The sequence below is a fragment of the Dromiciops gliroides genome, chromosome 4 (assembly GCF_019393635.1).
Source record: "Dromiciops gliroides isolate mDroGli1 chromosome 4, mDroGli1.pri, whole genome shotgun sequence".
Classification (NCBI taxonomy): Eukaryota; Metazoa; Chordata; class Mammalia; order Microbiotheria; family Microbiotheriidae; genus Dromiciops; species Dromiciops gliroides.
The window spans coordinates 324,425,816-324,446,363 of NC_057864.1; the positions used below are offsets into that span (position 1 = coordinate 324,425,816).

Below are 20,548 nucleotides of genomic sequence, written 5' to 3' on the forward strand. Positions count from 1 at the left end.
AAGTTAAAAGTTTCCATAAATGTATGGATGCTTAAAAATGCAATGAATACATTCTGTTTTAGAATCATAGATTTAGAACTGGAAGGCCATGTAAGTCCAACTTCTTGCTTTCAGAGGAGGAAACTGAGGTTAAGTACCCCGAACCAAGGTCCACCAATTACAAATTTAGTATTCTTTCTATTCATTGCTTTGCCTCCATAATTTATCTTCTACACTGACAAAATAATCAGATTCTAAAAGGTTTCACCAGAACTTGGTATCATGGAAAGAATACTATCATTAGAGTCAGAGAATCTGAATTCAAATCCTTTTTCTGACACTAATACTGATGTATTAGCCATTATTAATAATAGTTATTAGCTATTATTGTTTTTACTGAAAGGGTTTGAAGACTCTTCTCCCTGAAATTAAAAACAGGAGTGATACTCGTATTCATTCATCATGGTATGATATCCTATTGAGGCAAGAGGATGGGCTAGAGGATCCCTTCTGCAAGATTCTTGTAGATTGTCTACAAAATATCTTATTTTTTTTCATTGAAATTAGGTAAAGAAAAGAAAAAATCAAAACAATAAATAAAAGAAAAGATAAACCTCTTTCTTGTAAAAAATAGAAGTAATGTTATTCTAAGGTTGAAAAAGTACATGAACAATTTAGTTCTCTTTTCCCCACATCATTCTCAATACATCTAGCTGATTTTTTAAAATGACAGTTTATTTGTATAATTTTTTTTCACAAAGGTTAAAATAACACCCCAACAACCTTTTTCATCTTTACTTTGATGAGCAGAGTGTAGCAGTAATCCTCAGTAAAGCTTAGTGCCTCTGTCTTGGTTTGAAAAAGAATGATTTGAAAAACATAGTTTGCTTAATTAATACTGCTTTCAAGATTCTATCAACTTTATCTTAAGACTATTGTACATTTTGGATGTGTTTTTTTAAGACTATAAATGGACTGTTTCACTGCAGGAGATCAAGTCAGAACATGAGGGCGGTCAGATTTTAATTTATCTCAGTGGGGAGAAAAACAGATATAATCAAAATGATACTTCTATCTAAACATATTATTTATTCTTTATGACCACCTACTGAACCCACAAAATTGGTTTCAAGAACACCAGCAAGTAGTTCTATATTACTTATGGAATATGATTTGACACAATGCAAGGCATGATGAAACTGAGATAGTATTGGAGAGAGGGGCTTAATCTTCCTAAATATTAGGAAATGGAAGATATTACACAGTTTGAATGAGTAAAAAATCTTGCTTTGTGCTGGCTCTAGTTTCATAAAGAAATATTTACTGTATAGGCTATCCTAAAAAAAAAAAATCTAACACCCTTATGTCCAAAAAAGGAATTACACAGTATGCTACAGAACCAGCTCTAATTCTCACCCTTAGAAAAAATATAGTATTATAAAAGTTAAATCCAGCAGTGTCAATAAAAGCTTTATTATATTATTAGCCATTCCAACTGAGGAAAATCTTTTTTCATGGTCGATATAGTGCCTTTCCTTAGGGGTTGTGGGGTTAGGGGGAGAGGAACAACACTTAGGTTTCTAAAGGAAAATAATAATAATAAATCACTAAAACACTCATAGAAAGTGATTTACAATCTTAGTAAAAATAATACTATTTCTATAAGGCAGAGATGACTACATACTGTTTTTCCTGCTGTCACATATATTTAGATTTTTGTTCCTCACCATGACTTATCTGTTTTCTACCTATTTCAAAATTTCTACAGAAATACTTAGAAACCTATCTATCTTCCTATAGTACTTAAAGGAACAAAACAAAGAATCTAAGTGGTCTTTATCTATTGCCCCTTTACATCCCAACAAAGCAGTAATAAAATCTAACCTTGCTAAAAAGGAAAAAACAAAGCAAAAAAACAAACCCCCAAACCCCTTTCCTTTGGTTTTAAATGAAAGCCTTTCTGTATTAAAAACAAACTAACAAAAAACATAAAAAAGATCCTTTGAACCAACATCAGGGAAACATGCTTAGTAGTTTATATAAATGACATAATGATCACATGTCAATAATTCAGAAATGTCTTAAAATCAATGCTTAAAACTAAATTAGTATATAAGGAAAGTTTTCAACGCTCAAAATCATGATGTTATCAACCAAAAAGAGAACTTTTCAGGGGAGGGGAAGGGAGACTATGGAAGTAAACATATAATAAAATATTGGTAGTACTTAAAAAAAAATTTGTAGCAAGCCAGTGACAAAACTTCCAGGAAAACCATTAAAAGGTAACATCACATTCATTCCAAGTAGAGGGTTCTTTAACATTCCATCTAAGGGAGAATTCTGAGCTCTCACCTACAAAATTAATAGATCTGTGTTATAACTAAATATACTTATATACTCATCTAGTGAAACATTAATTTTTTAAAGAATTTACATATACAATCCAAGAGGAGTCTCAAAAGTCTCAAAATAAGCTATTAAACTGAGTGAGTTTCACAGAATTCGTTTTCAATGCACTGGTTGAAAATAGTCTATTAACTGCCACATTTCTGCTTTATTTCTCTCAGAAATTTTTAAAAGTCTTATGTCTTAGTGGCTAAATAATTTCTTCCCCAAATGCAAACCAAGATTCGTTTCCTTAATTTTCTCAAAGGCATTACACAAAAGGCAATTTATACCATGAAAATTCAGAACAAATTTACAGAGCTACAATGCAACATGTTTAAAAATGTGATGAACAGCATATTTAAAACCACTTTAAAAGGAGGTCAAGTCTGACCTCTGGGCCATGAAGCACTGCATTAACAGCTCTGCAGAAAGAAAAATGATAAGGTATGAAATGAGTGCTCAGAAACTAGAACCTTATCAGTAAGAGTATGATTCAAGCCTGTAAGACAAATTGCTCAGCAAGGCAAGTCACCTTCCTGCTGTGATGAGGATATAGCTGAATTTTCAATGCCACTATCTTCGCCCATCATGTCTCCTAGACTTGATATCCACACATTCAATGTATGGCTTACAGTTTCTAAGCATCTAGCCCTTATTTTGAATATGTCTTGTCAAAATAGCCAACTGGGATAATTATCTTTATCCTTTATCTGACAACTTAGTGTCAAGAAAAAAATCTTTAAAGGATAGTTACTAATCTCATAACAACTGGCTTCACTTTGGCAAAAACAAACAAACAAAACAACCTAAGAACATCTGTATGCTTCAATTACAGTAACTAAAGGCTAGCTTTGTTTTGTGTTTTCTTGTGCATGTATCCTATGTGATGTCCAAAAAATTGAACATGCCAATATTTATTCTTGCTACTTAATATACATACCTGGACATTAGTTGACTTTTTCAGTAATTCTTCTACAAAGCTCCAATTTGAATTAATTTGTTTCTGGAAAGAGAAAAAAAATTGAATCAAATAAATCACCACTTTTAATAGTAGTAAATATTAAATAGTAGCAAAACTAGGACAGGAAAAGTAAATGACTATTTCCTAAAAGATTTCTACCACCACAAAACTTGATGCTGTGTCAATGGGAGATACATTTTTACACGTATTTGATTATTTTCCCCTATCATGTCATATTTGTAGGTGACGGAATTGGAGGGAAAAAACTATTAACCACTTCAGTTTTTATACTAAAACAAAAACATAAGCCTCACTGTGTAAGGATTTATTTATTCATTGTTTTATTTTATTTAACCTTTGTAATAACACAAAATTTGGGGGAAACATTTTGATCTCTGCTAATATTAAATTGGAATGTGTACATAATGTGTACGTTATATGTACATAATTATGTATATAATGTGTACATAAAACTTCCAATAGCTAACTGTGCAATTACATTGTACAGATCATAGCTGAAATATTGTTCTCCCAAACTGATTTTCATGTTTTATGAAACAACTAGATATTTTCACACTTGGATCAAAAGAAAATGATTAATTTGCATCATTCTCTATTCTAAACATATCTATACAAAATTTCAGTGAAATAAGCAAAATAAGTTTATTTAATTTGGTACATGTCACAACTCAAGACACTTAACAGTTCACAATGGTTGGGTTTTGCTATTGGTTATTTATAACTGAATGTTGCTACGGACTGTATCAAAGGATAAAGATAGACTTAGGACACAACCCATGATGAAGATGTAATATATATAAATAAAAATTTATTTATTTATTTATTTGATGCCTCTATCTTCACCTCTTCAAGGTGAAAAGAACATAAGTTTACTAAAACAGAAGGCAAATAAGGTAAGGAACTATTTTGTTCTTTGCTTTAATTGAAACAGCAAAATGCAATGAGGCAAGGAACTAATGATGATTTCAGTCATTATTTACTTATGATCTAGATTAGGTAGATTACACATTAAAACCTGGCTATAAATTGGACAATGATGTGGCCTTCCATGAGCAATATTTGTTTCATTTTAACATGATAGAGTCTGTGATAGAAACTAAAATATGAAATATCTGTATGAATATATTACCATGTACATTCTTGGATTCTTAGATTACAATAAATATAATTCAATTGTTTCTTAATGACTTAAGTTTACTGACATAAACATAAATTATTAAACTATGCTATAGACTCAGGGTATATTAAGGTAAGCCAGACTATTGTTCTTTTTGAATTCATGTATGTTTTGTATAGTTTTTCCATTCTCCTCCCTTGCTGTCAGAAGTCTTCTTGTTGCTATTATGACTGTCTCCCAAAGCTCTGCCCCCTTCTAAATTGCTTATTTCTGGTCTACTGTGGGCTGAAAAACTAGACAGTCAAGCTTATTAAAAGTGTGTCTAAAATAAGAATAAATAGGCTGAGTGAGAGGATGGGGGACTCTCCTCTCACCAAAGTGTGCTACATTGCATGGACATTGTGAAATAGATTTAATTGTTCATAGGTCTTATTTTTTTATTATGCATGCTTACTTCTTGGTTTTCAGTTTATAATCCAGAAAGCTGAGACAGCTAAATCATTTTTTTTTTTTGGAAAGGCAAAGTAGGACTTCTCTGACCACCTCAGACTAAAGAAATATTATGCAAACATTAGTATTAAGCAGTGAAAGAAGAGTAAGAAGGAGCAAGAATCACACATGGGACATAGTGAGAAAAACAAAAATAGTAGTGCCCAGGTTCAGTAAGATGCTGATGTAAGTTAATTGTTATTTTAAAAATATATTTCACATAAACCTTTAGTAGGCAAGACTCTGTGGCTTGATTTGAGTCTTCATTTTAGCAAAGAAGAAATAGTATTTTTTGAAAAATCCATTTGTGCATCTGAAATAATGATAGCCCTAGCAGTTATCAGACAGTAAGAATTTTACAAACCTGTTTTTGGTCGAATGACTTTTAAAAAAAAAAAATCAACATTTTTACAAGGAAAAACATGAGTTGATAATTGCATATGGTAACTACCAATGTGGATGATTTAGTATATAGTTTAATTTAAATAGAATTTGTAGACCAGGAACTGACTCGTAGTCAAATACTTGTATTCCATTGGTATAGTATTAATTGATAAAATTTCTAATGCCTCCCCAAAGTTGCATTATTCCACTAATTAGAACTCTGCAGATAGAATACAAATATCTTGTCTAGGAAAAACAGACAGATGATATGTAGAAGCTAAAATTCAAAACAGCTAAGTATCATTCTAATCCCAAGGAACTAGCATCTGGGTCACTACGAAACAGAGTATGTATAAAGGATAGAACCAATATCAGCTGTAAATTCCCCTTTATAGGGGAAGAGAATGAGGGGGCAGTTTTAACTCAGTTTTCTGTAGTGATAGTATTTGTTCTACATGTAAAATTATGACTAACTGACTTTCAGGTGGTATAAAATTATTATGGAACCACCCACTTAGAGTGATGTTTTGTACTTACAAGGCTGCTATAAAAACTACAACTGAGAAACACACTAAGGTCTTGCATAAGCTGCATCTCTACCAGGAAAATAAAATGAATCTTCCCCTGCCCTCCATTTCTAGTCTATATGGGAGAATGGCTCTACTCTCCTTTCAGGGTTACATTTTGCATCTTTTATCTGGTAGTCATTTCAGACATTTCCAAGAAGAGTATCACCTAGCCCTGAATAATTCTCTCTGTGGTCTGGACAGAGAAAGCAGCGTTAAAACTGACCCCTGCAATGTTCAAAAGTGGTGAATTTTCCTCTTTACACTCCATTTGGTTTTAAAATAGATGAGCAGGATTTTGAGAGGATAACATGCTCTGGGTCTGGGTTAAGAGAAGAGAAAAGCATTAAACAGAAATGTACGATAAATCTAAAACCTAAAGTATAAGAAATGAGACACCAAAGTTTCCTTATATTCTTATACTGAGAAATTGGCTACAGTTTTCTGGTTTAAATCCATATATAAAAATGTCTAAGTTATGGGAACTTATAAAATTAAAAAAAAAAAAAACCCTAACCACAGCTGAAAACCTATTTAGAATGTAAAGATTTCACATTAACCTCTAGGGCAAAGCAGTCCACATTAAAAAATTGAAACACCTCCATGGATGAAACAAGACTAGAGGCATTTTTTCCCCCTGAAGAATATATGAATAACCATTATTACTTCGTATCATCCTCCTTCCACCAGATTACTGTTTAGTAGAATAAAGAATGTTTACTGCATAATCATTTCCTTTTTATACTTGGATGTGTTAAATCCATAAAAAATAGAATTTGAAGAATTTTCAAGATACCGATAACAAAATGAGTCAATTATCACCAAGACCCAAGCTAATCTCTTTGAAAGAATGGGCTACAATATGTCTGCTTCCACTAAATACAAAAGAGGAAATTCTCTCATATTCTGTCTGACTTCTAATGTTGTTAACCTAATATTTAGATTCAGTGACATTAAGCAGTATCTCCCCACCCCCTTAACTTTTCAGAGAATCAGAAGATCATAAATTTAGAACAGGTGGAAAAAAATACCTAAGAGGTCATTGAGTCCAACCTCCCTCATTTTACAGATGAATAAAAACAAGGCTCAGAGGAGTAAAAATGACTTTCCCAAAGCTCCTTAGGAAGTTAGTGGTAGAGAAAATGCTGAGATTTCAGACCCAGCTTCTCCTAATTCATATCCCATGTACTTTCCAACATACCATGCTGCCTCCTTTTTCTGTGATTCATGTTACTCATCTTTTCTATTTCAAAGGACTGCTAAGAGGGGGAAAGTGGTAATTCATGTGAAAACATTTTGGAAAAGTTAAAAATGTTAAATAAATATAAGGTATAACAAGAATAATAATAATGACTATTAATAATTATTTTAACATTAACAATGATGATGATGATACTAACAATACTAAAGAACAGGGAATCCTTAGAACTCATTCAAAACTCTGGACATAAAAAGGGAAAAATCATGATGAAGAAGGTAAAGAGAAAAATAAAGTGGGAAAGGAGAAAATAATTCCATGGAAAAATAAATTAAAAACCACTTCAATTAAGACGCAAATACTTTCCACATAACAAAACTAGGAAATTTTAAATTGAAGATTAAAAAAAACACAACCTTTTATATTTTTTTTAGAAAAAAATTGAAGAAAATGGACTTTAAACTTGGATAAATACAAAAATGTCATTATTTGTTTAAAAAATAAAAAGGGATCCTGACTAGGTTTTTCTGTGTAATACAAAGAACAAATTCAAAACTATAAAAGATTAGTGCTTAGCACTTGTTGAATTAAATTGAATTAGTCATAAAAGTAACAGTATTAATGATGATAAAAAATAGACTGTTATCCTCCCCAAACCCTGCAAATCTGTAGGCACGACTAACTGCTAAGTAAATAATTGGAACCCTAGACACTTAAAAGTTACTATTTCTTCAAATAGTGCATCAGAAGACTGTGTTTTCTATGTCTTAGGCATCTAGGTATAGTAGATAGAGAACTGGATCTAAAGAGCCAAGAAGATCTGAATTTAAATCAGGCCTCACATATTTACTAGCTGTGTGATCCTGAGAAAGTCAATTAATTTCTCTGTATGTACTTCAGTTTCCTCATCTGTAAAATGGCAACAATAATAGCATCTACTTCTCAGGGTTGTTGTAAGGATTGAGTGAGATAATATTTTTTAAATGATTGGTAAACCCAAAAGCTATCTTGGGGGGAAGGGGGGGGGGATGGAACCAAGATGTTAGAGGAAAGACATTAAACGCACAGAGCTCCCTGACACAATTACCCCAAAACAATAATAAAACAACCCCTGGAGCAACAAAACCCACAAAAAGACGGGCTGAGACTTTTTTTGAGCCAAAGACAGCTTAGAGGGGGCCATGCTGAGCTGCGAGCAGAGCCCAACGCCATGACTGCACCGACATCGACCCCAGGCAGGCTGTGCCAGAGGAACTTACCCCCAGCCTCTAAATAAGCATCTTCTGAAACTAAGCTTGTGGTCGGGTGAGAGGAATGAATGGCTGGGTGTGTGTGTGTGTGTGTGTGTGTGTGTGTGTGTGTGTGTGTGTGTGTGTGTGAAAAATACAGGGGTGTTTATGGAAGGAATTTGGCTATCCCACCCCAGCAGGGAACCAGGAAGAAATCCTGAGCAGGAGCCCCAGCTCAGAGAGGGGCACAGGCTCCTCTGATCTAAGAAACACAGCACAGAAAGCTTTACTGGTTGGTTAATTAGCAAGCTAGCTTGAGGTTATCGAACATTAGATTTTAAACATCACACCACCTAGCTAACCCATAATGACATCTTTAAAATAGGGTTGAGGGGTAGCTGGAATAGATTGGGGGAGGGAGAAGGGGAGAGGTGGACTGGGAAGAGTAGCTAACATGAAGGAAACAAGAAAAAAGCTTATGGAGGGGAGGGGAAGAGGGAGAAGGAATAAGGGAGTGAGTTAACCATACTATCATCAAAATTGGCCCAAAGAGTGAATACCATACATACTCAAGTGGGTATAGTAATATATTTTTGCCCTGAGGGAAAGTGGGAGGGGAAGGAGATTGGGGGGTGGGGGGGAGAAGGGAAGGAAGGAAGGGCAGATTGGGGGAGAGAGCAGTAAAAAGCAGAACACTTTCAAGGGAGGTGAAGATGTTCTACATAACTGCACATGCATGATTTATATTGAATTATTTGATTTCATAGGGAGGGTTGAGGAGGGAGGGAGGAAGAAAATTTAGAACACATAATTATCTCAAAGACCTTAATCTTATCAGAGTGGGCTCAAGGAGGGAATAACATACATACCCAAGTGAGAGGAGTAATCTATTTAACCCTACAGAAAAGAGGGAGGGTAAGAGGATAAGGAGGGAAGGGTGAAAAAAGGGAGGGCAGAGTAGGGAGGGGACAGTCAGAAGTCAAACACTTTTGAGGAGGAATAGGGCAAAATAAGATAAAAAATAAAGTTAATATCATGGGAAGGGAATAGGACAGAGGGAAATAGTTATTGATGATTTACTATAATAGCAAAACATATGGTACCTACTCTGCTGGGCTATTGTGAAGAAAATTCTTTGTCAAGTTTAAGGTACTATATAAAAGTTATGATGAATAGGATGCTATCAGAAAAACCAGGAAAGACCCACATAAACTGAAGCAGAGTGAAATTTACTGTATACAAAATAACAGTAATAGTGTAAGATGATCTGCTGGGAAGCACATGGTTATTTTCAGCAAAACAATGATCCAATATAACTCTGAAGGACTTATGAAAATTGCAATCTATCTACAGAGAAAGAACTGATGGTATTTGAAAACAGATTGAAACACATTTTTTTTTTTTGGGACAATTCCTTAATCTGAAGTTTTGTTTTTATCTGTTTTCTCTCACAACCTAGCTAATGTGGAGATGTTTTTCCATGACTACTCATATATAATTTATATTGAATTGCTTGGGTTCTTGGGGTTAGGGAAGGAGGAAGAGAAGTTGGAACACAAAGCTTTAAAATTGATGTTCAAAAATTTTTTTACATGTAATTTGGAAAATAAAATTCTAAACAGAAAAAAATTGTTTTAAAATAAAAGCTATCGGGGCAGCTAAGTGGTGCAGTGGATAGAGCACTGGCCCTGGAGTCAGGAGTACCTGAGTTCAAATCTGGCCTCAGACACTTAACACTTACTAGCTGTTTGACCCTGGGCAAGTCACTTAACCCCAACTGCCTCACTAAAAAAAAAATATAAATAAATAAATAAAAGCTATCTTTAATGGTACCTACCATCATCATAATCATCATGATCAGAGTCTTTTGTACATTGTTCACAATGAACTAAAAGCAGGTAGATAATACAGTAGGTAGAATGCTAGGCTTGGAGTTAGGAAGACCTGAGTCTAAATTCAGCCTTAGGAAAAAAAACAAAACAATAAATTCAGCCTTAGGCACTTAGTAGCTGCATGATCCTGGGCAAGTCACTTAACCTTCATCTGCTTTGGTTACTTCATCTGTAAAACAGGGATAATAATAATACCTATGTCCAAGGGAACTGTAGTGATGATCAAATAAGATAATATTTACAAAGTCCTTTGCCAATTTAAAGTGCTACTTAAGTTCTAGCTATAATTATCATAATTAAATTCTAGTTAACTGATTGCTCCATTCATTCAGGAAATCGCTTAAGACCTCATAAACTGATATAGAAACAGTCTTGCAGGGCAATTTCAGCTGTTCTCCCACCCATTATCCTGTCCCATACCATAGGCGGGAGGCAGGTCATGGAAAATGTATAAAGGAAGAGTAAGTTTAGAAAGAAGTGCAAGATTTGAAGTCAGAGGACATAGGTTTAATTTTAGTTCTTTTACTGTCATTTATTATCTGTGTGATTTGGGGCAGGTCACTTGGTCTAACTGAGACTCAATTTGCTTATCTGTAAAATGAGGGAAGGTGGATCACAGCATGGGTTCTTAACCTGGAGTCTGTGAACTTGATTTAAAAAAGACAGACAGACAGACAGATATATTTCACCATGACTGGCTTCCTTGGGTAATACTATGTATTTTATTTTAGGTTTTTAAAAATATCATTCTGAGGAGTCTACAGGCTTCACCAGACTGCCAGAAAAGTCTTGTCACAAACAAAAATGGTTAAGGATTCTTGAATTAGACCATGTCTTAAAAGTCCTTCCAGCTCTTAAATCCCATGATCAGATAAGAACAAGGTCAGAAGGAAAGTTAAAGACCAAAAGAGCTGAGGTTTTCAATAAGTTTAGGAGTCATTAGAAAACGTGTCTTTTTCCCCATTTAGGCCAGAAGCAATGAAGATCAAGGGATGACAGGGACTGGAGTTGATGGGAAAATTACCAGCAATAAGAAAGATAAGTAAAATTCGCTTTAGCCCCTATCTTGCTTCTGTATTCTCTACCAAGGAGAATAATCTTCAGACTAGAAAAAAAGGAACAAAAAAATTGGTTACCTGGGAATCAAGATATGAGATAACTTGTCCCAGTGAGCCTTCTTGCTGTTGCTTGCCTAAGACACTCCATCTCTCACCTCTGGGCTGTGCTCATACTTGGAAGGCTCTGGCCCTCACCTCCTCCTCTTAGACTCTACCTTCTAAAGGAGGCCTTTGTTGGTCCTCTAGCTGCTATTGCTTTCCCCTTTCTGATTACTTCCATCTGCTCTGCGTATATCTTATATGTACCTAAGATCATGTTGTCTCTCCCACTAGAATGTGAGTGCCTTGAAAGCAGGGACTGTTTTTGCATCCTCAGGACTTACACAGCACAGTGCTTGGCACAAAGTAAGTGCTTAATAAATGTTTGCTGACTAAGTGGCTGAGGATAATAAGGATAGCTAACATTTATATGATGCTTTAAGGTTTATAAAATTCTTCAGAGATATTATCTCATTTGCCAAAATGTTTTAAGTGACCTAAAGGCACTTACCCCAGACAAACTACATTTTAACATATTGAAAGAACTGGAGAAGCAAATCCTGAGCCTCTATTGTTGATCTTTTGTTTTGTTTTAGTTTTGGTTTTTTTGCAGGGTAATGAAGGTTAAATGACTTGCCCAGTGTCACACAGCTAGTAAGTATCAAGTGTCTGAGGCTGGATTTGAACTCAGGTCCTCCTGAATTCAAGGCCGGTGCTTTATGCACTGTGCCACCTAGCTACCCCACTTTATTGTTTATCTTTAAAGAGCCTTGGAGAATGTGCAGGCTTAGAAGTGGACAAGTATCCTGATGTTCAAAAAAAGGAGAGGGAATGTGGAGAAAAAAGGTAAGAGGCAGTATATGACAATGAAAGAGGAACTCAGTCAGAAAGACCTGGATTCAATACTTATCTCAGGCAACTCTCTATATGTTGTCTATATGTTGCAGAACTACTGATCTGAATTGGTAGAAGGATTTGAATTTCCTTACTAGGAAATTCCTCCACCAATGAAATGACAGGTCTAAACAATATTATCTATTGGACAGATAGAGAAATGAATAAAATACAGCTCAATAGGCTTGACATCAATTCCTGATAAAATTCTGGAAATCAAGTTCTACAGATGGTCTGTGAGCACTGAGAAAGAAAAGTGGGGGCAGCTAAGTGGCACAGTGGATAGAGCACCAGACCTGGAGTCAGGAGGCCTCAGACCCTTGACAGTTAATAGCCGTGTGACCCTGGGCAAGTCACTTAACCCAACTGCCTCACCAGAAAGAAGAAAGAAAGAAAGAAAGAAAGAAAGGAAGGAAGGAAGGAAGGAAGGAAGGAAGGAAGGAAGGAAGGAAGGAAGGAAGGAAGGAAGGAAGGAAGAAAGAAAGAGAAAGAAGAAAAGAAAAGAAGTGATGACTAATAGGCCAATAGGAATTTATGAAAAATAAGCCTTAGTAGGGAATATAACATCTAAGTAAATAGAAAGAAGTTTCTGAGAAGCAGTGTCACAGAATCAAGAAGGGTAGAGGAGTGGTGGAGAAGGTAAGGTATATAGATAGCATTAAATAATTGGATTTATCTTGTGTCTATATCTTGGAACATTAAATTATTCAAGCTTTGCCCCACAAAGGGAGCCAGAGAAACAAAGAAGAGAATCTGGGGAGCAGAGGCAAATTGAAATGAGGCGTCATTAAATAATTTAATTTCACTGTATTTCCTTGTCTTTGTCTGCTTAATAAAAAAAGATGTTGTAAATCCAGCACAAATTATAGGACAGTTAGGTCACATCTAAATGCTCTCAATCAATAAACCAATAAGAAATTAATAAGCACTATGCTAGGAGCTCAGAATACAAAGATAAAAGGGATACCCTTAAGAAGCTTGCATTCTTCACGAGGACCTACGTTCAAATCTAGCCTCAGACAGGACACTTAATAGTTGTGTGACCCTGAGAAAAATCACTTAACCCTCATTGCCCAGCAAAAAAAACCCCAACAACAACAACAAAAAACAAAAATAAATAAAAGAAGCTTACAGTCTCACTGAGTTCAAGTCAGTAGACCCAGAAAAACTAAATCCTAGAGTAATAAACAACTATCAAATGTGAATGTGGGGTGCTAGTAACCTTTTAAAGAGCTTTGAGGATAGAAAGGTTGCCTCAGGTTTAAAAAATTAATAGAAATTGAAGCTGGCTACTATTGAGGATATAGAATGTGTCTGTTTAAAAATCTTTTGCTTTGTTTTTATTTCTTTTAATTTGATGCTACATTTTAACAAAATAAACACAGGGCCACAAATCTGAAGAAAAAGTGCCTACAATGGAGCCCTAGAAAATATATTATTAATTGCTAGCAGAAAGAAAGTATCCTTTAATTCTGACAGGATGGCACCAAACAATGGACTTAGTACCTTTAAAGAGAGTTAGGTGCTTAATAAATGTTTGCTGAATTAAAGGCAAGGGGTCCTTTCAAGGAGTTTAAGAAAAACAAAATTCTTTATTTTAAAGGAATTAAGGTCAGAATAATAGTATTTAGCGACAAAGGAAAAATGAGATAAACTCTTGAAGATACTTTTTGCTTATGGAGCCCCAAAACATGAGAATGAAGAATCATAAACTTACTCTCAAAGGATAACCCTTACTGTTGCCATTGGCTCACCTTCTCACAACAAAGAAAAGCCTGTTAATGAAACTAAACAAAGCTATCAAGGGCCTAACTCCAATCCTATGTTCTATCCACTGTTCCACTTCCTCTCAACAAGTCTAAACATTTTTCTTTGGTTCTTTGAATCATAAAAGACATCAAAATATTGCTTAAACAGATCCTGCTTCCTATTTTAAAGAAGATCTCAAGATAATAGTCCATTTATAAGTTTACAATATATTTGCAGTTTTTCTAATATTAAAGAATGCTTGTATAGACCTAAATAAATAAGCAGATAGAATAAATAAATGAATAAAGCTATCAAATCAGAGGATCTTATGTATAGTGAAAACGTTTCTTTGTATAATCCTTTGATTATTAAACTGGGTAAATTTCTGATGTCTCAAACTGTATCCCAATATTTGGGGTGCAACTTGTAACTCTGGCTTGTGATGCCGTTTAAGTTGCTAAGGAAACATGAGCTGCTTTGCTAAAGCTCCCATGCTCTGGCTTCCCCTGCCAATGTACTCTGCTAGGCCGCCAACCTGGTCATAGCAAGAGCACTGCCAAGGTAGCCACAAAGCTGGGGCAGTAGGCAGCCCTCCAGCACCCTGCATCTGAAGGTAAAGCTGATATTGGCTCAGATACTCAGAAAGAAATGTTCCCTCCTCACTTTGAGGTGGGGGGCTCATAAAAATCCTATAAAAACCACAATGAAAGCACCAGTCGGTAGAACAATCACTAACAGTCCCTGGACTGCTTGCTTGATTGTCTCCCATTCTTGGCTGATGCCATGAGATCCCTTCCCTTATCCCTCAGAGATCACTTAAAGCTCTGTACAGGACTGCACTGGGGTCTGCCCTTCTCCCTTATTCTTAAACAGGTTTCACTGTTACTATACAGACTACCTCTAGAACCACTGCTGTCTATTCACTGACTGCCAGTGGTGGTTAAGTGTCAATGTACCTTTAAGAAAGCCTCCTGCAGTCACTCACTCTTAAAAGTCATTCCTTCTTAGCTGTACCAAATCTGAAGCTTTACTATAAAGCAGCATTCATCAAAACTATTTAGGACTGGCTAAGAAATAGTGGAGGATCAATGGAATAGGCTAGGCACAGGAGACACAGTCATAAATGACTTTAGTAATGTACTGTTTGATAAACCCAAAGACTCCAGCTTCTGGGATAGGAACTTAGTATTTGACAAAAACTGCTGGGAAAACTAGAAGATAGTATGGCAGAAATTAGGCATAGACCAACATCTTACACTTTATAATAAATAAGGTCAAAATGGGCACATGATTTAGACATAAAAGGTGATACCATAGGTAAATTAGGAGAGGAAGGAATAGTTTACCTTTCAGATCTTTGGAAAGGAGAACAGTTTATGACCAAACAAGAGATAGAGAATATTATGAAATGCAAAATGGATGATTTTGATTACATTAAATTAAAAAGTTTTTTGTACAAACAGAAGCAATGCATCCAGAATTAGAAGGGAAGCAGAAAGCTGGGAAACAATTTTTATAGCCAGTACTTCTGATAAAGGCCTCATTTCTAAAATATATCAGGAACTAAATCAAATTTATAAGAATCCAAGTCATTCCCCAATTGAGAAAAGGTCAAAGGATATGAACAGGCAGTTTTCTGATGAAGAAATCAAAGCTATCTATTCCCTTATGAAAAAATGCTCTAAATCACTATTGATTAGAAAAATGCAAATTAAAACAACTCTGAGGGACCACCTCACACCTGGCTAATATGGCAAAAAAGGAAAATAATAAATGTTGGAGAAGCTGTGGAAAAATTGGAACACTAATGCATTGTTGGTGGAGCTGTGAACTAATCCAACCATTCTGGAGAGCAATCTGGAATTATGCCCAAAGGGCTATAAAGCTGTGCATACCCTTTGACCCAGCAATACCACTCTTGGGTCTTTTCCCCAAAGAGATCATAAAAAAGGGAAAAGGACCCACATGTACAAAAATATTTATAGCTGCTCTTTTTGTGGTGGCAAGGAATGGAAATTGAGAGAATGCCCACCAATTGGGGAATAGCCACAAGTTGTGGTATATGAATGTAATGGAATTCTACTGTGCTGTAAGAAATGATGAGCAGGCAGATTTCAGAGAAACCTGGAAGGACTTGCATGAACTTGATGAGTGAGATGAGCAGAACCAGGAGAACATTGTACACAGTATCATCAACATTGTGTATTGATCAACTGTGATAGACTTGATTCTTCTCAGCAATACAACGGTACAAGAAAGTTCCAAAGGACTCTGATGGAAAAGGTTCTCCAAATGCAGGAAAAAAAGAACATTGGAATATAGATGCTGATTGAACCATACTATTTCTTTTGGTTTTGGTGCTATTGTTTTTCTTTTTTGAGGTTTTTCCTTTTTGCTCTGATTCTTCTAACATGACTAATGCAGAAATATGTTTAATGTTATATACATATATAATCTATATCAGATTACTTGCTGTCTTGGGGAAGGTGGGAGGGAGGTGAGGGAGGGAGAAAAATTTGGAACTCTAAATCTTATAAAAACAAATGTTGAAAATTATCTCTATATGTAACTGGAAAATAAAAAAACACTTTTATAATTAAAAAAAAAAGTGAGGCAGACCTTACCTTTAAGGATTTTACATTTTAACAGGATGATACCATGTAAATAAGGGAGCTAAGGCCAAGGGAGGGAGTTGTCTAAAGAGTCACAATGATTATAAGGGGAGACATAGAACAGTTAATTTTTCACTCTTTTCACTTAAAATAATATTTATTTTGGTCAAAAAAAAAAGTCATCCCTTCTTTCCAGGTTCCAAATAGACCAGTTAGGTGAGCAACAGGCCACAACAGAGTCACAGGTACCTTCCTTTATTTCATTAACCACTGACCAAGAGGTGGGACCAAGCAGCCTGACAGCTGCACCTCCATGGACAGAGAAGGACAAGCAGTCTCACTGTTGTTCCCATCCATCCTGGAGAGGCAAGAGTCAGACCTCTGAATTCGTGTTCCAGTTGTAGGGCCCCCTGTATCCTCTCCTTCTAGCTGATGGACCATTGCTCATAACAGGCATCAATCAGCCAGGCAGCTGAACTGCTGTCCCAATGAGCTATGGTTCAGGAAGAAAGTAAGGGCTTGGCTGAATGATCTTGAGATTCAATAGGAAGACCTTCCCCATCCCACTAGATCCATAAATTATGGAGCAAGGTTGGGATTATGACCTTGGTAACCACCTCAATATCCTGATGAACATGGCACTGTGATTCAAAGTGAGGGCTGAGGGTCTCAACTTTTAAATACAACTTGCTATTCCTTTTAAATATGATAAATTTGTCATGTAAATTTCTTTTTTCCCCTTCCCCCCCCACCCAAGAGATGGTTACCATTAGATATACATATGCATATATGCAAAATAATTCTATACATACTTCTATTTATCAGTTCTTTCTCTGGCTGCAAATAGCATCTTCCTTCATATGTCCTTTGTCGTTAATTTGGGTACTTATAATAGTCAAAATGACTTATTCACTCAAAGTTGTTCTTGAAACAGTCCCTTCCTCCTGTGGTCTAGAGAAAGCCAGTGCCTTCCAGGCAATGTAAGTGCTTGACACTACTGTGGCTAAATCACTTAAAGACTGAAGTGTCCTCAATGATCATCTAGTTCAGTTCCTTCATTTCGCATAGAAGACAACTAAAGTCCAGAGAAATTAGTTGATTTTCCTATAGTCACACAGCTAGATGGCTGGTGAACCTAGAACAAAAACCCTCAATAAATTTAACTTCCAGCCCAAGGCTCTTACAGTCTTTTATTAGGTAAAGGGGCTTTCACAGCATTTGGGCCATATCCTCGGCTCTGAATTATTTTACCAAGCAGCAGTACTCACAAGCATTAACCTTTCCCTTACTGAGATATTTACATTTGTAATTAGAGCACTTTTTATGATCTAATGGAAGAATCTTCAACTTCGAATATATTTGCCCTTTAGAATCAATCAGTAAGCATTTACTAAGTGTCCACTATGTGTCAGGTACTGTATATACAAAGGCAAAAAATGAATTAATCCCTGCCCTCGAGGAGTCTAAGGCCTGTCCTATGTGATTATCACAAATGAACATAAAATAACAATAAAACAGTTCAATCACAATCATGGTGAAAGGGAATGGGAAAAGGGAAAACATCCACTTTACAGTTAAAGCCCACTATTTCAAGATAAAAGCAAAAGGAATTAAGATATTACCTTTTCATCTAGCACTCCATTACGGTCAAATTGGTAAAATGATGCTAGATGAGTAATAATCCACCAACTAAAGCCCAGTGGATCCTTGGAGGGGACAACAGGAATAGAAGGCCGTTCTGTATCATTTGGCTTCTTAAAAAGATTCTTTAGTAGTTTATTCATCCATTTCCAAAAGGGCTATAGAAACAGAAGTGATTCAAATGCAATTAAATTAAAACATTCTTCTAGGTTCATGTATTTTGAGTTTTATAATAAAATTGTCATAAAAACACGAATCAAACCACTCATTATTCAGTAGCTTTGAAAAGCCCTGAAATTATCACAGGTTTTCATTATTTTTTTAAAAGCAAGCAAATTCTAGCCCCCACAGAAGAAAAGGCTGCAAGCACAGGAACTACATAAGCTAACGTGCTGTATTTTGCTCACATCTTAAATACAAAATGAAAAACTGAATGTTAAAATCAAATCAAGACAACAATTGCGGCTTGAAAAGTAGACAAGAAGACAGTGTATGCATTATTATCTAATCTAAAGATACCCAAATGTTGGGAGCAGCTAGGTGGCACAGTGGATAAAGCACCAGCCCTGGATTCAGGGGGACCTGTGTTCAAATCTGGCCTCGGACACTTGACACTTACTAGCTGTGTTACCCTGGGCAAGTCACTTAATTAACCCCCATTGCCCCCCACCCAAGATACCCAAATGTTGAAATTTATTTGTAAATAACAGTTTACTTGCCCACTGATTCAATGAACCCAAATTTGTTGAAAATATATTTAGGTTCTTAAATATATATTCAAAACACAAATACTTTGTAAAAACAGATGGCAAATAGGTGAACACTAAAATTAAATGAATGTTGGTTACTAAACAAAGAAAAAAGACTTATTGTTAGTCATGATTATATATTTACTTATTGCCCATTTCTGTAGAGGTTTCCTCAGAACAACTCTCAATGGTAGTTAATACAAATGCTTTTGTCTACAGTCTACAGATGAAGAAACAGATTTATGGAAGATACACGAAATTTACTCAGGGTCAAATACCTAGCAAATGTTGAAGCCAGACTGAATTTAGATCTTCTGACTCCAAAGATCAGTGCTGCTTTCTCTATCATGTACCAGAGATTATTTGTAACACTTTGTAACCTTAACATGAATTATTATGACAGAGAATTAAAACTTATTGATAAAAAGTCCCTATTTTGAGACTGCAAAGAGCAGAATATTAATATGTATCAATAGATATCAACACCTCAATGGACCCACAAATTCGCAGATTTGGGAACTAACTTACACTGATGCAAACTGAAACTCATCTATCCCTTCTTACCTTGTGGGTTTCTTGTACATATCCTAAAAATCTCTCACAAAATCTCTACCAAAAATACTTTAGGGGGACAGCTAGGTGGCACAGTGGATAAAGCACTGGCCCTGGATTCAGGAGGACCTGAGTTCACATCTGGCCTCAGACACTTGACACTTACTAGCTGTGTGACCCTGGGCAAGTCACTTAACCCTCATTGCCCTGCCCCTCCCCCCACCAAAAAAAAAAACCTCTTACAAAGGCCCTTGCTCTGGGCCTTTAAAATTTTAACTGATTCCAGTGCAACCCTCTGGCTACATTCTCATCTGTTATCCTTTGAATTCAATACATTATCAGCCCATTTCCTTATTGTGGTCATATGTGCTTTTGGTAATATATTTTATAGCACTGACTACCAATGTCTTGTTTCTTTCTACTGTTCTATGAGTTTCCTATGATCAGTCTTCTGAGATTGTAAAATTCCATGATTCACAAGCATATAACATCACCAGGAGAATACTGGTATTAAGAGGATGAATGAGATCATTAAAGGTGCCATACATTCTCAAAAGTGGGGGACAGCCCATTGTATTCCTCCTATTAAATTCTGAGCACAGTTCATCATTCATCTGCAGTGCCTTTCCAAGGTAAATGTACTAATGAACTAATTCAGCAGGTTGTTCATTTAATTGCATGTAAATAATCTGATATAGTACAGTATCCAACATGTAATACATGCTTGAAATACACTTTTTTCTTTCTTTCATTTATTCATATGCATTCTTTATCCACTTGCTTTCTCTTAGACCAGTCTCTTTTGTGTGCCTACAGATTTTTTTTTTTTAGTGAGGCAATTGGGGTTAAGTGACTTGCCCAGGGTCACACAGCTAGTAAGTGTTAAGTGTCTCAGGCCAGATTTGAACTCAGGTACTCCTGACTCCAGGGCCAGTGCTCTATCCACTGCACCACCTAGCTGCCCCGTGCCTATAGATTTTACTGAGGAGATGCTGAAGTATTCTGGGTCTCAAAATAATCAAAAGGGACA

At 35.7% G+C, this 20,548-nt stretch overlaps 1 protein-coding gene across 1 annotated transcript in view; it reads right to left on the reverse strand.

The window, feature by feature from the left end:
- The window catches only part of MMS22L (MMS22 like, DNA repair protein), a 174,884-nt gene that overhangs the window by 118,416 nt on the left and 35,920 nt on the right, over positions 1-20,548 (reverse strand). The window contains 2 exon segments of the mRNA XM_044004415.1: positions 3,308-3,370; positions 18,199-18,375. Coding sequence (XP_043860350.1) covers positions 3,308-3,370; positions 18,199-18,375 — 240 coding nt within the window.